We start from the raw sequence: 16,148 nt of genomic DNA, 5'->3' as shown, positions 1-16,148 counted from the left end.
CAGTCCTTAATTTCTCTTGAGATTAAATGGGTTAATACTTGTAAATTCTCAGACCAGTGCCTGGTGCCTGGTGCCCAGTCTGTTTAGGAGGTGTTTACTGTTATTAATACTTGGCTTTGTGACTTCTGTTTTCGAAGCCAGTCTTTGAAACAAAGTCATGAGATTTCAAAGCTTTGCAAACCCCAAGCAATTGAGGAAATGAGTGGGCCAGATGCTACTTAAGAGAAGCCACCCCCTGGGCACCAAAGAGGGCTGATCCCTGCATCCCTGGGGATGTTGACCCAAGTCTGCATGAGAGCCCATTCTTTAAATCTCTGTAAACAAATTCCAGAACCAAAAATGTCTTCTGGGCAGGTAATGTAACTCACAGTGCAGCACCGAAGAGTGAGACGTAGGGAGGCTGCTGCTGTTCCCTGGGGGCCACCCGGGGGCACTCTGGGTGCCTGTGTGAGACTGGTGATTCAGATGCCGAGCACTGAGCCCCTCCCTCCTCCCCCAGGAGCATCCCTATAGTGCAGACGCTGCGGACCACGGCCCTGACCAACGCCTGTGCCGACCACTCGGACCAGCGGGTGGTCTACCTGGAGCACGTGGTCGTTCGGATCTCCATCTCGCACCCGCGCCGGGGAGACCTCCAGATCTACCTGATTTCTCCCTCAGGAACCAAGTCTCAGCTTTTGGCAAAGAGGTAAGGTGAGGCAGGCCCAGGAGGGTAGTGCAGGAGCTCCCTGGGATTTAGGCTGCACAAGGGCACCTGTCCAGGCCTGGCCCACAGCGTCCCGTGGCACGCAGGGGATCCCACTGGTTCTGCTGGCAGCTTCCTTCCTCTGGGAGACCCTCACACGTAGACCTCACAAACCTGAAAAACCATTGTCTGAAATCTTGCCTTCATAAAGGCCGTGGAAGACCTTCGCCTTCAGAAGTGACAAACGAGTTGTTCCATTTTGTTTTGTTTTTCAGTGGAGAGAGTTGTGGCATTCCAGTTGTGCCTTAACGAGTGCATCGAAGGTCCCTTTATCCTATTCAGTTGACCTCTGAAGGGAGCATTTACCACTAGGGGCTTTGTTTGCCCCTCTTCCCCCTCCACCTGCCCCCCAGTCCTGGGCTGTCCTTCAGGACCACACAGGCGGGGTCTGTCACCGGGAAGACGCAGACATGAATGGGGTGAGGGAAAGGTGCTCCCAAACTGCTCTCTGCCACCTTCTCCCCTAAAGTCTCGTGCTGGGACATGGGACTTGGAATTCTGAAGCTTCGTGCACAGTTGGTTTGTGGAAGGCTATGGAGTCATTTCTTCAACAAACTTAGAAATGAGGGGAAATTCACTGATGCATTTGTATGATTTGCAGGTAATTAGAATGAAGGGGTTTGTGAAACTTGGAGGGGCTGGGAATGATTAGGGTACCTGTGTGTCTCTCTCTAGCAAAGAAGCAAAGCGAGAAAGAAGAAGGTTTCACAGACAAATCAGCACTTCTAGCTTGTCTTGAAAACCAGAGCTGACAGCTATATCCCCCACGCCCCGCAGGAAACACCCAGACCAGCCTGCCCTGTCCACTGGGCTGCGGCCCCTCCCCACTTGCCTGGCCCACTTGACTTGTTGGGTGAGCTGTCTGGGGCCCTGGGAGCTGTGGAGATTCGGACACAGCGAGGTTTTGCTGGGTAGTGCTGTACCTATGCCATCAAGCACTTTAAAAACCTGCCCTGAGGCCACTTGGCTGTCACCTGAGTCTTGGGAATTTGTTTTTTTCTAAGACAGATTTTGTGATTATATCAAGAATTTGTGTTTTAGGATCGATTACGTTCTACCTTACTTCACATCTTTCTTTGGCAGCTTTTTCAGGTTGCCAAATTTTTTCACTAAGAGTAAGTTGACATTCTTAAACCTCAGCACTTAAAAGACAGTTTGTCCTTGTTTTGTCCCCATGGTGTTGGGTTCAGCTTGGCACTGCGTGTTAAAATCAGCCTTGACCTTTGTGGATTCCTAGAAGAAGGCACAGGATGTTTCTCCCCGCAACCCCCAACACCGTGCTCCGTGCAAAGAATGTTCCCTTGATAAACACTTTCATGCACGGAGTGTTCAGAGAATCCCCAAATCGGAAATTGAATCTTACATTACACAAAACTTACATGTTTGAATTTCTGTTTGTTTTTTTGTTTGTCGAGACAGGGTCTCACTCTGTCACCCTGGCTAGAGTGCAGTGGCGTCATCATAGCTCACTGCAACCTCAAACCCCTGGCCTCAAGCAATCTTCCTGCCTCAGCCTCCCAAAGTGCTAGGATTACAGATATGAGCCACAACATCCGGCCTGAATTTCTGATGCACAATAAAAAGCCCCATGTTAAAAAGTTTTATTCTAAAATAGAGGTAGAATATTATACTATGAAGAAAGAGTAAGAGAAAAGAACCTGTAATTGTTTCCTCTAAGTTCCTTCTCAGGAAAGCACTGGGTGTTGGAAGAGAGAGGGTATCGATTCATTGCTTCCTGTTTCTGCTTGAGTCAGACATGAGGCTGAAGGCATGCTGGGCACAGTTGGGAAATACCTTCCAGTCTGGAAGGGCAGAGACATTCATCAGAACCTGCAAGGCGGGTTCTGGGGGGCCTCTCTGGGGAATGAGAGCCTCCTCCTCCTCCCCGCCTCCTGGCCAGGTGTGCCTTCCACCCACACTGGAAAACAGCCAGGCCTGTCATCGTCACCTCCCCCAAATGCAACTGTTGCCAACCGGTTAAGCCCTGGAGATGAAGGGACAAAACTTTCCCCACAAGTTTGAGTAGTTGTTCCTTTTTCCTTATTTGTATCTTCTGGAGAACAGTGCACAGAGCTGGCTCTAAGACAAATGTGGAAGTTTCATTCATTCCACAAATAAGCGTCTTACAAAGGCTTCCTTTGTGAACACCCTCGGGCTTAAGTGGAAGGATCTCGTGTGGCCCAGCCTCTGTCTGCATTTGTGCATCCAGCCACTGGGGCCGTGGGCCCTGTGAGATCGTTCCCGGGGGTGGGAAGGAATCAAACACCTTCTGCAGGAAAGTGGCAGGATTGAGGGTATCATCGGTGACCTCAAAAACACCTGCTGGTAGTAGACAGAACATAGAATGAGGAGGCAGAATGTCCTCGATCAAGTCCTGGCTCGGCTGGTTACTGGTGGTTGGACCTGCAGCAAACCAGTATCCCTGGGGTCTCTCTCATCTATAAATTAGGATGTGAGGGAGGAGCCCACTGCTGACCACATCCCCATCTTTTACTGGGCTGGGTGAGGCCTGCCTGCCTCTCAGATGTTAGGGAGGTCCAATGAGGTGATGGAGGAGACACTCTGCTGTAAGAATTTGAAACACTCGGCTTTTTACCTGACACCCTCATGTCAGCTGAGGGCCAGGCCCCTTCTTCCCCTCTTCCCACCCCTGCTGCCCTGGGGTGTGCTCCAGCTGGATTGTAGGTCTCCTGAAGACTGATTCTTCCAGTACAGGAGAGAACCTTCCTTGGGCTGGTCCCTCCACCAAGCCACCCAGGACAAGGACCTTCATTTTCTGACACCAAATCTCCAATTGCAGATTGCTGGATCTTTCCAACGAAGGGTTTACAAACTGGGAATTCATGACTGTGCACTGTTGGGGAGAAAAGGCTGAAGGGGAATGGACACTGGAAATCCAAGACATGCCATCCCAGGTCCGCAACCCGGAGAAACAAGGTCAGTGGCTCTTAGGAATTCCATGGCAACCTCTGTATTTCAATCCTCTTAGTAACTTGGCCTTTATTTCACTATAGTGCCTCTGGGAATTCTTTGTTTCGTGTTCTAGAGGTAAAATTCACATCATATGAGATTCACTGTTTTAATTATTGTAAAGTATGCAGTTCAGTGTCTTTTTGTACATTCACAATGTCGTGCAACCATCACCACTATCAAATTCAGAACATGTTAATCCCCACAAAGGGAAACCCCATATCCATTAAGCAATCACTCCCCATTCCCTCCTCCCCTCCCAGCCGCTGGCAACCCCTAATCCACTGCCTGTCACTATGGATTTGCCTCTTGTGTATAAATGAAACCATACAATATGTAGCCTTTTGTGTCTGGCTTCTTTCACTTAGCATGATGTTTTCAAGGTTCATACATGTGTATCAGAATTGCATTACTTTTATACCATTACTTATATCCATTGTATGGATGGACCACTTGTTTATCCATTCATCCATGATGAAATTTGTATTGTTTCTGCCTTTCATCTATTGCAAATAGTGCTACTATGAGGATTCATGTTCAAGTTTTAGTGTGGAACTATGTTTTCATTTCTCTTAGGTATATACCTAGGATTGGAATTGCTGAGTCATATGGTAACTCTGTTTAACTTTTTGAGGAACAGCCAAACTGTTTTCCACATTGGCTACACCAGTGAATTTTAGGATAAGCTTATGCATTTCTTTTTTTAAAAAAAGTAGTTGTAATTTTGATAGAGATTGAATTTGTAGATCGTTTGGGGGAATATTGCCACCTTCACAATATTAAGTGTTCCAATCCATGAACATGGGATGCTTTTCTATTTATTTAGCTGTTCTTTCATTTCATTCAACAATGCTTTTTGTGGTTTTCAGTATACAAGTCTTTTACCTCCTTGGCTAAATTTGTTCCTAAGTATCTTATTCTTTTTGGTGCTGTTATAAATGGAATGGTTTTCTTAATTTTGTTTTCAGATTGTTTATTTTTCTGATAATCCTTGTACTCTTTTTTTTAACTCCTTTTAATTAATAATCAATCATTTATTGAACTTATCTTTATTGAATGCCAGGCACTGATCTACATGATGGGGTTATAGCCAGGAAAGAGAACTAGAAAAATCATCAGATTTCATCCTGTAGTTATCCATAAAGCTCTATAATCTCTTCCCTCTGATCCCTCTGTTGCATTCATAGTCAAGTTCACAGACTCTGCTTGGGTCTTAAGTTTCTGTGGATGAGTTTCCTCAAGGTTTGCATTCACTGTTCCGTTCTTCCTTGTACCCTTTTCTGTGAAAATGCACTCTGCTTCTTGATCAGCCTCGGGGTGTATGAGAACCTGCCCCTGCCCTGGTTCTTTTCTGATTCTCTGTGATACACAGTTTCTAGGGATATTTTTACCAAGAAGAAAGGAAGAGCATTGACTTGCCTGGGGTAGAAAATTGGCTTTAAATAATCAAGCTATCTATAGTGAACATGTACCTCCCCAAATCACTTTCTTTCTGGTTTTAAAATAATAAATATCATTAAAAAAGTGTTACTATAACAAATTCTAAAAATACGAAACCATAAAATTTTAAACGATCTAAAATTTACATATTTTTAAACTAGAAGTTCGTTCATAAATTCTTTCTTTTAAAAGCCCCAAAGCATATTGGCATACTATTAAAAGTCGGGGTCGACTCCTCAAGCAAGCTGCATCATCAAGCATACACTGCTCCCACAACTCGGAGTTCTTGCGTCAGCCTGCACCGCCTGTTTCCCTGGCAGCAAGTGGCCAGTGGCTGCAGCGTAGGCCTCGAGGTCATTTCACCACTCTGGGCCTGTGATCTTTACTCTGTGTCATGGGCAGAATACAACAAGCTCTCCCTGTGTCCCAGGGCAGCTTCAAGGGGATAGGACAGACCCCCATGGGGTTGTGCTGCTCCAGGCTGCCCTCATGCTTCGTCCTTCCCTTTCCCCTTCCCGCTGGGCTCATGGACGTGTCCTTGAACCCGCATCCCCCCAGCTGCCAGCCACTTCTCTGCTCCCCTTTACAGTGACACCAGCAGAACAGGCTGCCTGTTGTGGCCGTCTCCTGCTCACTCCCATCCACTGCACCAAAACTGGGGCTTTTCACAGCCCCCACAGTCCTTTTTGCCTTGTTGCCCAAGCTGGTGGTCCCTTCTCTGTCCTCACCAGGTAAAGGCAGGGTGTGTGGCTCTAACATGCTGAGCATCCTCTCCAGGGCCCCCATGGTTACGCTTGGGATCCCGACTACCTGGGGGTGGTTGCTGACTCCAGCTCTTACTGACCCCTGTGACCTTGGGCAAGTCCCTCAGCCTTTCTGGGCCTTAGTGGTCTTATCTAGAAAATGGGGTGATAATGCCCAAGTCGTCAGGTTGTAGTGGGGTGAAATCAGGTAATTCAGTCAGGGTGCTGAGAGCGGGGCCCGGCACATGGCGGCACTCAGCACTCTCCCCTTTCTGGAGGTGCCCTCGGGGCCTGGCTACAGTGACTGCACACCCAACGGGCTCTCTCCCTCACAGGCTGCTACTGGGGCCCGGCTCTGTCTTCCCTCCCACCCAGGGACCTCACTCAGCCCTGTGATACTGAACACCTCATACCTGCTGGCGGTGCCCGAAGCCCACCTGTCCCTGCCCCCTTGCACCCAGAACTGATCTATGGCAGCCTCTTGGGCTTTGGGCGTGGGTCTAACAGGCCCTGGGCTCGTGCATCTCACATAGAACTCCTGCATTGCTTCTCCCTGTTTTCCTCGTTAGTGTAATCAACCTCACTGTGCACTCAGTTGCTCAGCCGAATCCCAGGAGTTAACCTTCAATGCTTCTGTCTCACCTCCACCGTCTGCCTCCTGCCTCGGTCCAGTCCCCTACCATCTCTCACCTCCTGCTCCCAGTAGCCTTCCTGTCTCTACCTCTGCTGGCTAGACCCACTCTCCACACAGCACCCAATGATCCTTGTAAAATATAATTTAGATGATGATGGACTCTGCTAATCACTTTCATGACCACATTTCCTCTGCTTCCCCACGCTGCCCTCCCATCAGTTCCCCGAACAGGCGTCCAACCCACCACAGGGCCTTCGCACCTGCTGCTCCCTCCACTGGGAGTGCGCCACCCGGCTTCCCATGGCTGCAGCTGGCCGTGGCCTCGTGGAGAGGTCTTGTCTAAATATCTGTGTGTCCTCCTGCTCTTCTACCCCATATTATTCCTATAGAAACATAGAGGTTGGAGATGAGAATGGGGAGGAAGGGAAAATTTGCTAAGATTCTCATTTTTCACTGGAGAGTGATAGATTGTTTTATTCTTAGCACTGATAGAGACGTATAAACTCAATTTTTTAAAATAATATAGAGATAACCAAGATTCAAACCAAGAAGCAGAACTTCCCATTCACTAGAGGAAAATAAGAGTAAAGAAAAATTGATTGATATGCAAAGAAAAAAGAGAAAGAACTATAGGCAAATTTGAATAGAGCTACAAACATCTTAAATAAAACATTAGGAACTGGAATTCATTGGTTTACTCAAAGAATAATACTCCCTCCAAGAATGCAGCCTTCATCCAGTAGATATTTATTGAGCATTTGCTGAGCTGTAAGCACTGGGGATACAGCAGTGAGCAAAACAGACGCTGAGCGCACCTTCTCCAGGGTGGAGAAGGCCTTTAAACAAGATCGCTAGGAAGGGAGTTGTCCAATGGATGAGGAGAAACTCTAAGGAGAAAAGTAAAGCAGGGAAGAGTGAAAAGGGGGTACAGGGTGGCCAGGGGGGCCTCATTAAAGGGGCGTTTGAGAAAAGCTTGGAGCAGATGAGGGAGTGACCTCTGCAGACATGGGGAGAGGGTATTCCTGGCAAGGGGTTGGGTGGGGCAGGAGCACAGCAGAGAGGCCCCTGAGGCTGCAGGTGGCAGCAGGGAGAGGAGTAGAACAGGACGGGACATTCATTGAGGGAACGTGGACCAGATCGCACCGGGTTTTGTCGGCCATTGCAGGGACTTGGTGGGAAGCCACCCAGGGGGTTCAAGCAGAGGAGAGAGGAGATATGAACTGCCATGTTAATAGGTCCACTGACAGCACAGTTTTTAATAGAATAGATGGAAGTGGGGGTGGGAGAGGGACCAAGGCCGGAGGCCAGTTGGGAATTCACTGCAGTATCAGATGAAGGTGATTCCGACCAGGGTAGCATCTGGGGAGTCAGATGCTGGAAGTATGGTTGAGAGACTTGCTGACAGATCAGATGTGAGCTATGAGAGGAAAGAGGGGACATGGAAGACTCCACAGTTTTTGTCCTGTGCAATAGAAGAATGGAGTTGTAATTCCTAGATGTGGAACATTGCAGGGAGAAAGGATACTGGCGAGAAGATCAGAAGAGAAAATCAGGAGCTTGGTTTGAGTGGGTTAAATTGAAGATGTCTATGGCAAGTCCAAGTGGAGATGTGTACCTGGAGGTTGGGGATGGGACCAGGCTAGGAATACACATCAGGTGTGTTAAGTCAGCCCCTCAAGGTGGATGGGCGAGGGAAGGAGATCTGTTTACATAGCAATGATGAACACATGTTTGGAGCCTACTGGATGCAGGTGTTGAGCGAGCTTTGAGGGTGCAGCAGTGCACAGCAAAGCATCGCATGTCATGCACACTTGTGCACCTGCCCACACCTCCTCCTGCCCACCCTGCTGCCGTGTCAGCTCCCTACTTCCTGCTTACACGGCACTCACCAGCTCTGCCCATGGCTTTAACACTGACATGTTTGCTGTCTGTGGCCTTGTCTTCCGGATCCTACTGCGTCTCCAGTGACTCCTGTGGTGTGGTTTGAGATAGATACACAATAGATATTGGTGAAGTAATTAGTATGGTTGGAACCCTCTGTAATCACCACATGGGCAGATGCTCTGTTATGAGGACATAGGATTAGTGGATACTCCCCAAGCGTGGCCCCAGATTAGGTCCTGAGACAGGCCAGTCTCTATCCCTAGGCATGGTTAGAATCTGGGGCTTTGTGTTTAGAAGCTTGAGATAGGAGCAGAATAAACATCTCATGGTACCTTCTAGCTCTGACCTCCAGTGACTTATGGTGATTTGGGTGGGCGGGGACACATTCTCCAGTGTTGTCAGCAAGAGCCTGCACATTCCTGCAGTGGCTTCTGTGGTCGGTTCATTCCACGCAAGTTTTGCCCTGTAAAGAGGTGCCACTCCTGAACGTGGTCTCTGCCAGGAACAGCAAGTGCAGGCAAGTGTTCCGCCACTGTTGATGCAGGGCAAGCCCTTCCTGCGTGCATGACGAGGACAGGCTCCATTCTCTCGGCTGCTCACTCATCGTCCTCCCTAAGTGCGGCTGCAGCTGGCCTCGGTGCGGGAGCTCAGCATCTCTCCACAGTGGAGACCCACGGGGCCCTCCCGTGGGACACTGCGGTCACCTCTGAATCTCCCCAACCAGTGTTTCTCACCTCAGTCGAGGGTCAGCCTCTGAGCTCGTTGCTCAGTGTGGCAGCTAATGGGATGGAGGCCCAAACAGGGCAGAGGGGCTCGAATGAAGGCCAGGAAGCCCTTTCCTGGGCTGGTGTGGGGGCCTCGTGCTTTTGAGGTCGATGTGGGATAAGCCCTCTTCAGCCTCCAAATGAAAGTCTCCTCTCCCAGGTGTCCCTGCAATGTCAAAGCCGGGGGATCTGCTTGCCCTGACAGGCATTTACCCAATGAGTGTTTGCAGAGGTCCCACCACGTGCCAGACACCATGCAGGTGCTCAGGGGCACAGAGAGCCCTGAGATGCCATCTCTGCCTCTGAGGAGCTGGAAGGCCGGTCGGGAATGTTCTAATTTTCAGGAACCAATAGTACTGTGTGCAAGACCCCAAAGAGCCACCAAAGTCTGGGGGGAGTGCCTTGGAGTTCAGCAGAGCAGGTGGCAACTTCTGGCTGAGAAGAGCAAGGAAGGGCTTATAGCAAGGGTCTGCTGAAGGCCTACTGGGTTTTCACAACCTCCCCTGTGTCACTTTTTTTTTTCTTACCTAAGTAGGACAGAAAATACAGGCCATCAGGAGATGGAGACTGGCCCAGAGGATATTGCTGTCCCTCTGGTTTTGTAAAATGAAGTGTCAAGCATGCCTGCAGATGACCTGCCACACTGGGCCGGGCTAGGGCTCCCGAGCGCTGACCTTGCTCACAGCCAGGGGAGGGGCTGCAGAGGGGCTTCCCACCCCACCCCGAGGGCAAACGAGGGGCTGTCAGGCCAGGACATGGTCCTCGGTGATACCCCGCCAACTCCACTCTCTCCAGGGGCAGGTCTGGGGCCCTCCTTGAGTGCAGAGCAGAGGCAGGAGGCTTCCTGGCCAGGCTGACCTGAGGGATGGGCCACCACCACCTCAGGGAGGACGCTCCGTGCCCGCAGACGTGTCGGTGCACTGAGGCAGGGCTGCGGTGCAAACGGGGCCTTGAGGCATGGAGGGCATCTGAGAAGATCTCTGCAAATGGTCGGAACCCGAAACACTACTGGCGGGAGGGGTGAGAGGATGCTTAAGAACAAAGTGCTGTGTCTGCTGAACGTTCCCTAAGCACTGGTTACGCCATGCCCGCAGACCTGGCTCCCGGAGTAGGCATTGTTCCCAGGGAGACCAAGCCTGGGGACACACCTGAGAGGCTACGCCGGGCGGGTGAGGCAGCCATGGGAAGGGTGCTCCGGCAGTGTGTGGGTGCAGAGGGGACTCATACATTATTGTCAACGCAGGATGTGTCACACAATGATGGGGGGAGGAGGATCCCCCTTATAGCCAGTCTGCCTTGTGGGAAAGGATGGTCCCCACACTGGAATGTTCAGGTCGACCTGATGGTGTCTGTAGGGGACCCCAGTCCAGGAAGCTGACACCAGATGACCCAGGAGGTTGCTGCTGACTCCAGGATTCAGAGTTCTGGAGCCAGGAAAATGTGGGCCAGGTCAGGGCCTTGCTGGTGTCGTCAGTGCCGAGGTGTGAACTGATCCCAGGTGGCACAGTCTTTCACCCCCTGGTTGCCTGGTCAGGGTGGCCTGTGAGTTCATGGTCACTGGCCTTGGTACCAGTGTGACACAGGCACAGCACCCAGAAAGAGCAGCACCGTCCTCATTTCTTCACGGGGATCCCGAGAAGCTGTGCTTGGGACAAGGTGCTTTGTTTCTGTGTTGTTCATTTCAACCTCCTTCAAATCTCTGCAGTTTAATTGCTTTAAAGAAAGGTACATGGGGGGACTCAGCTCCAGTGGTGTGCCGTGCAAAAGTGCTTTAAAATCTAGGCTAAGAAACCAGCATTTATGAAGTAATTAAGTGATCTGAATGATATGCTAGCTCGTATAATACTCACCTCCTGTCAGATTGAGCTTGGTTTATGTGATTAGTTTTAAAAACCATTTTTAAAAACTGAATAGCAAATTAATCATCTGTTTTCCTCTTCAGTTCCTGGGCCAAGGGAAGGGTGTGTCTTCTCCCAGGACCAGGCTCCTTTAGGAGACAACTTAGGAATGGAATGGAGTGAAATCCCAGTTCCCAGCCCTGCCGAGTTTGCAGGTGGCGCTGCATCCGTCCCTGCATTCAGCACGCCTACACTGAACGCTTCTTAGCACTAGATCTGGAGACACCAGGACCTTGCCCGTGCAGTGTGAGGCGTATGCAGTCCTGGCGTGTGCAGGTGTGGGAGAGGGGCAGCTTCCACTGCAGGCGAGCCCACAGGCCACGCCAGCCGCATGCCAGTCGTTGTGCAGGGAGCCCGGCGACAGTACAGTCAGAGCAGGGGTCGGGGTCCTGTCCTGCAGAGCATCTTTTGGAGAAGTTTGGCTGCATTTTAGAGAGTTTTCATCCAGAATGCCCCAGATTTTAAGTTTGGACACTGAGTGCAGAAAGTTTCAGTTCTCTGGGAAACATGTATACTTCATTCTCCTGCATCAGGCATCAGACAGGCCTGGGGTTGGGTCCTCCTGCCTTCACTTTTCCTGCCTCTCTGGCCTGTGCCGAGCCCCTCTCTGGTGAGATGGGGTTGTGCAGAAGTGGTGACCCAGACCAAGCAACTGGGGCTAGGGGCCTCCCCATCCTGCCCTCCTCCCCTGGAAGCCCACATTGGTGGTTGCACCTGGGCCACAAGGCAGAGCCTGTGCGTCTACTGGGGTGAGGCCAGCCTCCCTGCCCAGGTACACGTCCCCTCAGCACCCTCGGGCACAGGAAGGGCCCTGCACCCCCCCGTCCTGCAGCTCCTGTGAGCACCCCTGGAGCACATGAAGCGAGGGTCTTCCCTGCTCAGCAGGAGTCATGCTTGGTTTTGTGTGGCACCAGGGGTGGCTTTGCTTGGTGCTTCTCCAATCATTTGAGCACACACTCACCTAGACTGCACACCTAGCACACTCGGGTTTGCTGGTAGGCACAGAGTGAAGCGTGCTTCCCTCTTCTTTATCCCTGCCCCCCTACACCCCAAGGGCCCAACCCAGTGGCCTCCAGGTAGCTCGACCAGGTATGGTTGCTCTCCGCGCTGCGCCCAAACTTCACTGGCATGGCCTAGGGCCCACCTAAGGAGCTATGGCACCTCCTACCATGTTCCCTGCCAGAGAGAACTGTGAGGCATCAATGTTTAAATGGAAAAAATGGTCAAGCATGTTTCTAATCTCCTCTCTGTAATCGACACCATGTATCTTATTTCATGGCTCCAAAGAGTTTTAGTTTTACATACTTGGTATTCACATAGTAATAAATAGGCTGTCTGAGACAATTGATGGCATTTTTAAAAAAATCTATGTCATTCTCTTGAACTCTGAGAATTCACTCTTTCTCCATAATTAAAAGTTCTCTTTTTTTCCTCTAATCTTTCTTCTGTTTCCAAAAAGGTAGCAACCCACATGTGCTCTGTATTTCTTGGTTCCAACAGCATGATCTCCAGATTCCCACCAACCTAGAGAAGAAGTCAGATTTGTCAAAAGAACAAGAGGGGACTAGGATGATAAATAGTGCTTATGTGTTTTCTGCCAAGCACTCAGTGCTGTTTCTTTGTTACAAAGACATCCTACCCTGTCCCCATTTTCCCACCTGTGGCTCCACATTGTCCCGTGTGCTGGTAAATGTTTAACAACCGTCTGTAGGGAAATTATGTGTAGATACAGATGCATCATGTACGTTTATTATAAATTTTACTGATATAAAGGATGTGTAGCCAACAATTTACAAGTAATAAAATATACATTGTTCATGTGGTAAATTTCATATGGCCAATCGATCCTCAGAGAATGCTTTCGTTGATTTTTCACAAACTTTTGTATCCATAACCAATTTGTGGTTGTAATTCATGAACATTTATCCTTCCAACTTAAATGTTGGCTAATATTTTTTGTCAGAGAAACAACAAAGACATGTTGGAACTTCATTCATTTGTCAATGGCATGAGCAACTTCTTTGCTGAATTGGATGACAGTTTTCAAGTACCAGAAGAATATTTCCTCAGTTTTTTATGCTGTTCACAATGTAATGGCTACAGACCCAAAAGGCTTTTAAGTTTAATCGGCATTCCTAACATTTTCTCCATCACTTTCTTAAGTCCAGAAAATCAATAGTAAATTAAGCCCTTATTTGCAGCATTTGTTGATTTCTGTGTGGAAATATTCCCACTATGGCCAATTTTGAGCTGCCAGCGTGACTTCATTGAAGACAAGTTGGCAGGAGAGGCTCAGTAGCCACATCGGGTGGTGTTTCTGCTGTTTAGATACAACAGATGTGAGTAACCCCAAAGCATAGATAATGACAAAATACAGTAAAATAATGAGAAAGGGTTGATTTGTGAGTATTTGTTACCTTTGTTTTCAATATAACTTATTTAATTATAAGCTTATGTAATTTAATTTTTGATAAAAGCTATGTTTAACAACCAGCTCACAAAGTTCCTGATAATATTAACAATGGATTCTATTAAATCAGTGCTAGCCAGACCCTGCACACCACTGCATACTGGGAATTGAATAGGGAGAGGGTTGTCTTTTGCAAACTTTAAGGGGGGTGTATGCATGTATGCAATGCATGACCAAGGCTTAGACTTACAAAGTACCCTACTCCCCACCCCCGACTTCTGTTTATCCATAAGGAGCCAGCCCCTCTGAGTAGAGCCCTGGTCCCTCCCCCAGAACTATACATCACAATTAGGGGCCCTTGTTTCATTGGTTTGTGTCTTTCCAGGACCCACTCAGAGGACTGAAGGTCTAATTGCCATTGGTTTAACTGCTTATTTAATAAATCACACTATTTTTCTGATTAAATATCTTATCAGTAAACAGTCATCATTTGAATTCTGAATATGCTAAAAAGTCATTTTTCCAAAGGGGGAAATTAAAACAATATTTGTTATAAAAAATTCCAATACATAGGCAGACACCTTCTTTATCTCTAATATCTTAGCCCCCAAGGCTAGGTGATCACAAATAGAGCATTATAATTATTATAGCCTCAATATATAAACAGTGCTCACAAATCACTAAGAAATAATCAAAGTACCGCATTGGAAGAATAGACAAAAAGCCTAAAAAGGCAATTCATAAAGAAAAATACAAATAACCGGTAAACAAAAGATAGTCAACCTTTGTGGTAATTGAAGAAAATATAAAACACAGGAAGGTAAATATCATGTTAGAAAGCCAACAAGCAGAAGTTCCAGGGATTGCAAAACAAATACCAGAATGTGTATGGCATTCTGCTCTTGGGGCCACAGTGTGATTTGGTGAAAAGAGCATGGATATAGAGGCAGAAAGGCCAGGGTCCCAACACCAGCTCCACCTACTACTGGCTAGGAGACTTTGTGAGTAATAACTCCCTTATAAGTATCTTGTGAGCACCTGGTGACAGTCAACATTTCTAGCCTAACCTGTAATAGGTTTTCATGGAAGCTCAGGTTCCTTTTCTCTCCTTTTCCCATCTGCTGCTGCAAATGTAGGTTTTACTACAGTCTTTAGGAACTGGTCCATTTGCCCTCGGGGAAAGTCCCAGCCCATAGTAACTGGCAGAGACCTGCCTCTGTGCCTTTGGGGAAGATCAAACTGGCTGTGACCTCTGGAGAACCCAGGAGCTTGGAAACAAGAGGATCATCCAGGGTTACTGTGCTGGAGGCAGCTGGGTTGCCATCCAATTAACTGGCCCACGTGGAAAGCTCTTGCAACTCTTGAACCCAGCAGGTACATTTCTATTCTAACTTTCTTCTTCTTAAGCAACATTTTTTTTTCTAAGCGAAATACAAATGGCTAACCAAGAGCTTTGGTTTGAGACTGCTGGGAGAAGATAGTAAGCCCAGAACTGCTTTGGCTTCTCAGTGGCTTCTGTGTGCACCCCATTAAACAGCTGCCCACATGGCCTGGCTTCCTCTGGAGCTCAGCTCAGTGCATCGGATACCACCTGCTCGCTTCCGTGGAATCCCATCTTTGGTTCTCTCCTTCTCATAAAGTTGAAGCCGGGGTGAGATCAAAGAGGGCCAGTCAGTGCTTTTGCCAAAACTTGCAGAGCTGAAGAAAAGTAAGCTGAGTAAGCTGTCGGGGCACAGATACATTACAGAGACCAAGCCTGACCCACATTCCCGTCAACCTGTGTGAGGAGCAGGAGGATGATGGGAGGAGACCAGGTTGCCATGGAAACTGGAGTCGGACACTGGAGTCGCTGGGCAGGATTCAGATTTGAGGATGGTGAGAACGTCTGGCAGGTGTACTCTGAGTTCCAACTGGCCACTTGCTGGCCCAGACGTGGAACCTCTGTGTCTCTGTTTCTGCACGTATGTGGTGGGAATAACAGTATCTACCTCACCAGGCCTGAGGGAGGTTCAAATGTAAGGAAGTTTTATATGAACAAATCCTTTACGAGGAATTTTAAAGGTTTCAGGATCATGATCTGTCTTTGTCCATAGTGCCTGTAACGTCAAAAACACCAATAGTATTTCTTGGTATTAAGCTCCGTTGGCACCAACTACACATGCCAATTACATACCAAACTCTGCAGTTCTGCCTTGTACTGTTAGCTAGTGTCTCACCAAGGTGCTGTGCTCACTTGAATGGAAGACGAGAGAAAGCCCAGGGCAGTAGGTTCTTTTCTATCATTACTCATGACAGTTCTTGCTGTATACCTCGAAGCATGTATTTTGATTACGCTTTACTCCCTAAGTGTCATACTGGCCCCGTTACATGCCTTCCCAGTTGGGCTCAGCCCTGCTGCGCTCGGGCCTTGCCTCTTTACTGGTGGAGGGATCCAGTTCTCACTTCTTCGGGTACCCCCAGCCTCCCCTGTGGTGTAGGCTGGGCTTTGGCATGGCTGCTGTTGTGCCCATCCAGGTAGGAGCTGCAGAGACTCCAGGGGTCAGGTCAACCCTTGTAGGACCTGGGGGGGTTGTGGCTTTTATCTCCACTTGCAAGTGAGGCTTGGCCTCTGGCCTCCCCAGCATGTAGCTGCCTGGAGGGGGCAGGTAACAGAAGCCAGA

At 48.7% G+C, this 16,148-nt stretch overlaps 1 protein-coding gene across 3 annotated transcripts in view; it reads left to right on the top strand.

Moving 5' to 3' along the window:
* The window catches only part of PCSK6 (proprotein convertase subtilisin/kexin type 6), a 159,993-nt gene that overhangs the window by 109,102 nt on the left and 34,743 nt on the right, over positions 1-16,148 (top strand). For all 3 annotated transcript variants that reach the window (XM_045560661.1, XM_045560660.1, XM_045560662.1), the window contains exons 12-13: positions 500-688; positions 3,546-3,682. In XM_045560661.1, the coding sequence (XP_045416617.1) occupies positions 500-688; positions 3,546-3,682 (326 nt within the window). The remainder of the gene's footprint in view (positions 1-499; positions 689-3,545; positions 3,683-16,148) is intronic.

The sequence above is a fragment of the Lemur catta genome, chromosome 9 (assembly GCF_020740605.2).
Source record: "Lemur catta isolate mLemCat1 chromosome 9, mLemCat1.pri, whole genome shotgun sequence".
NCBI classification, from domain to species: Eukaryota; Metazoa; Chordata; class Mammalia; order Primates; family Lemuridae; genus Lemur; species Lemur catta.
This window is presented reverse-complemented; position numbering and strand designations above follow the sequence as displayed.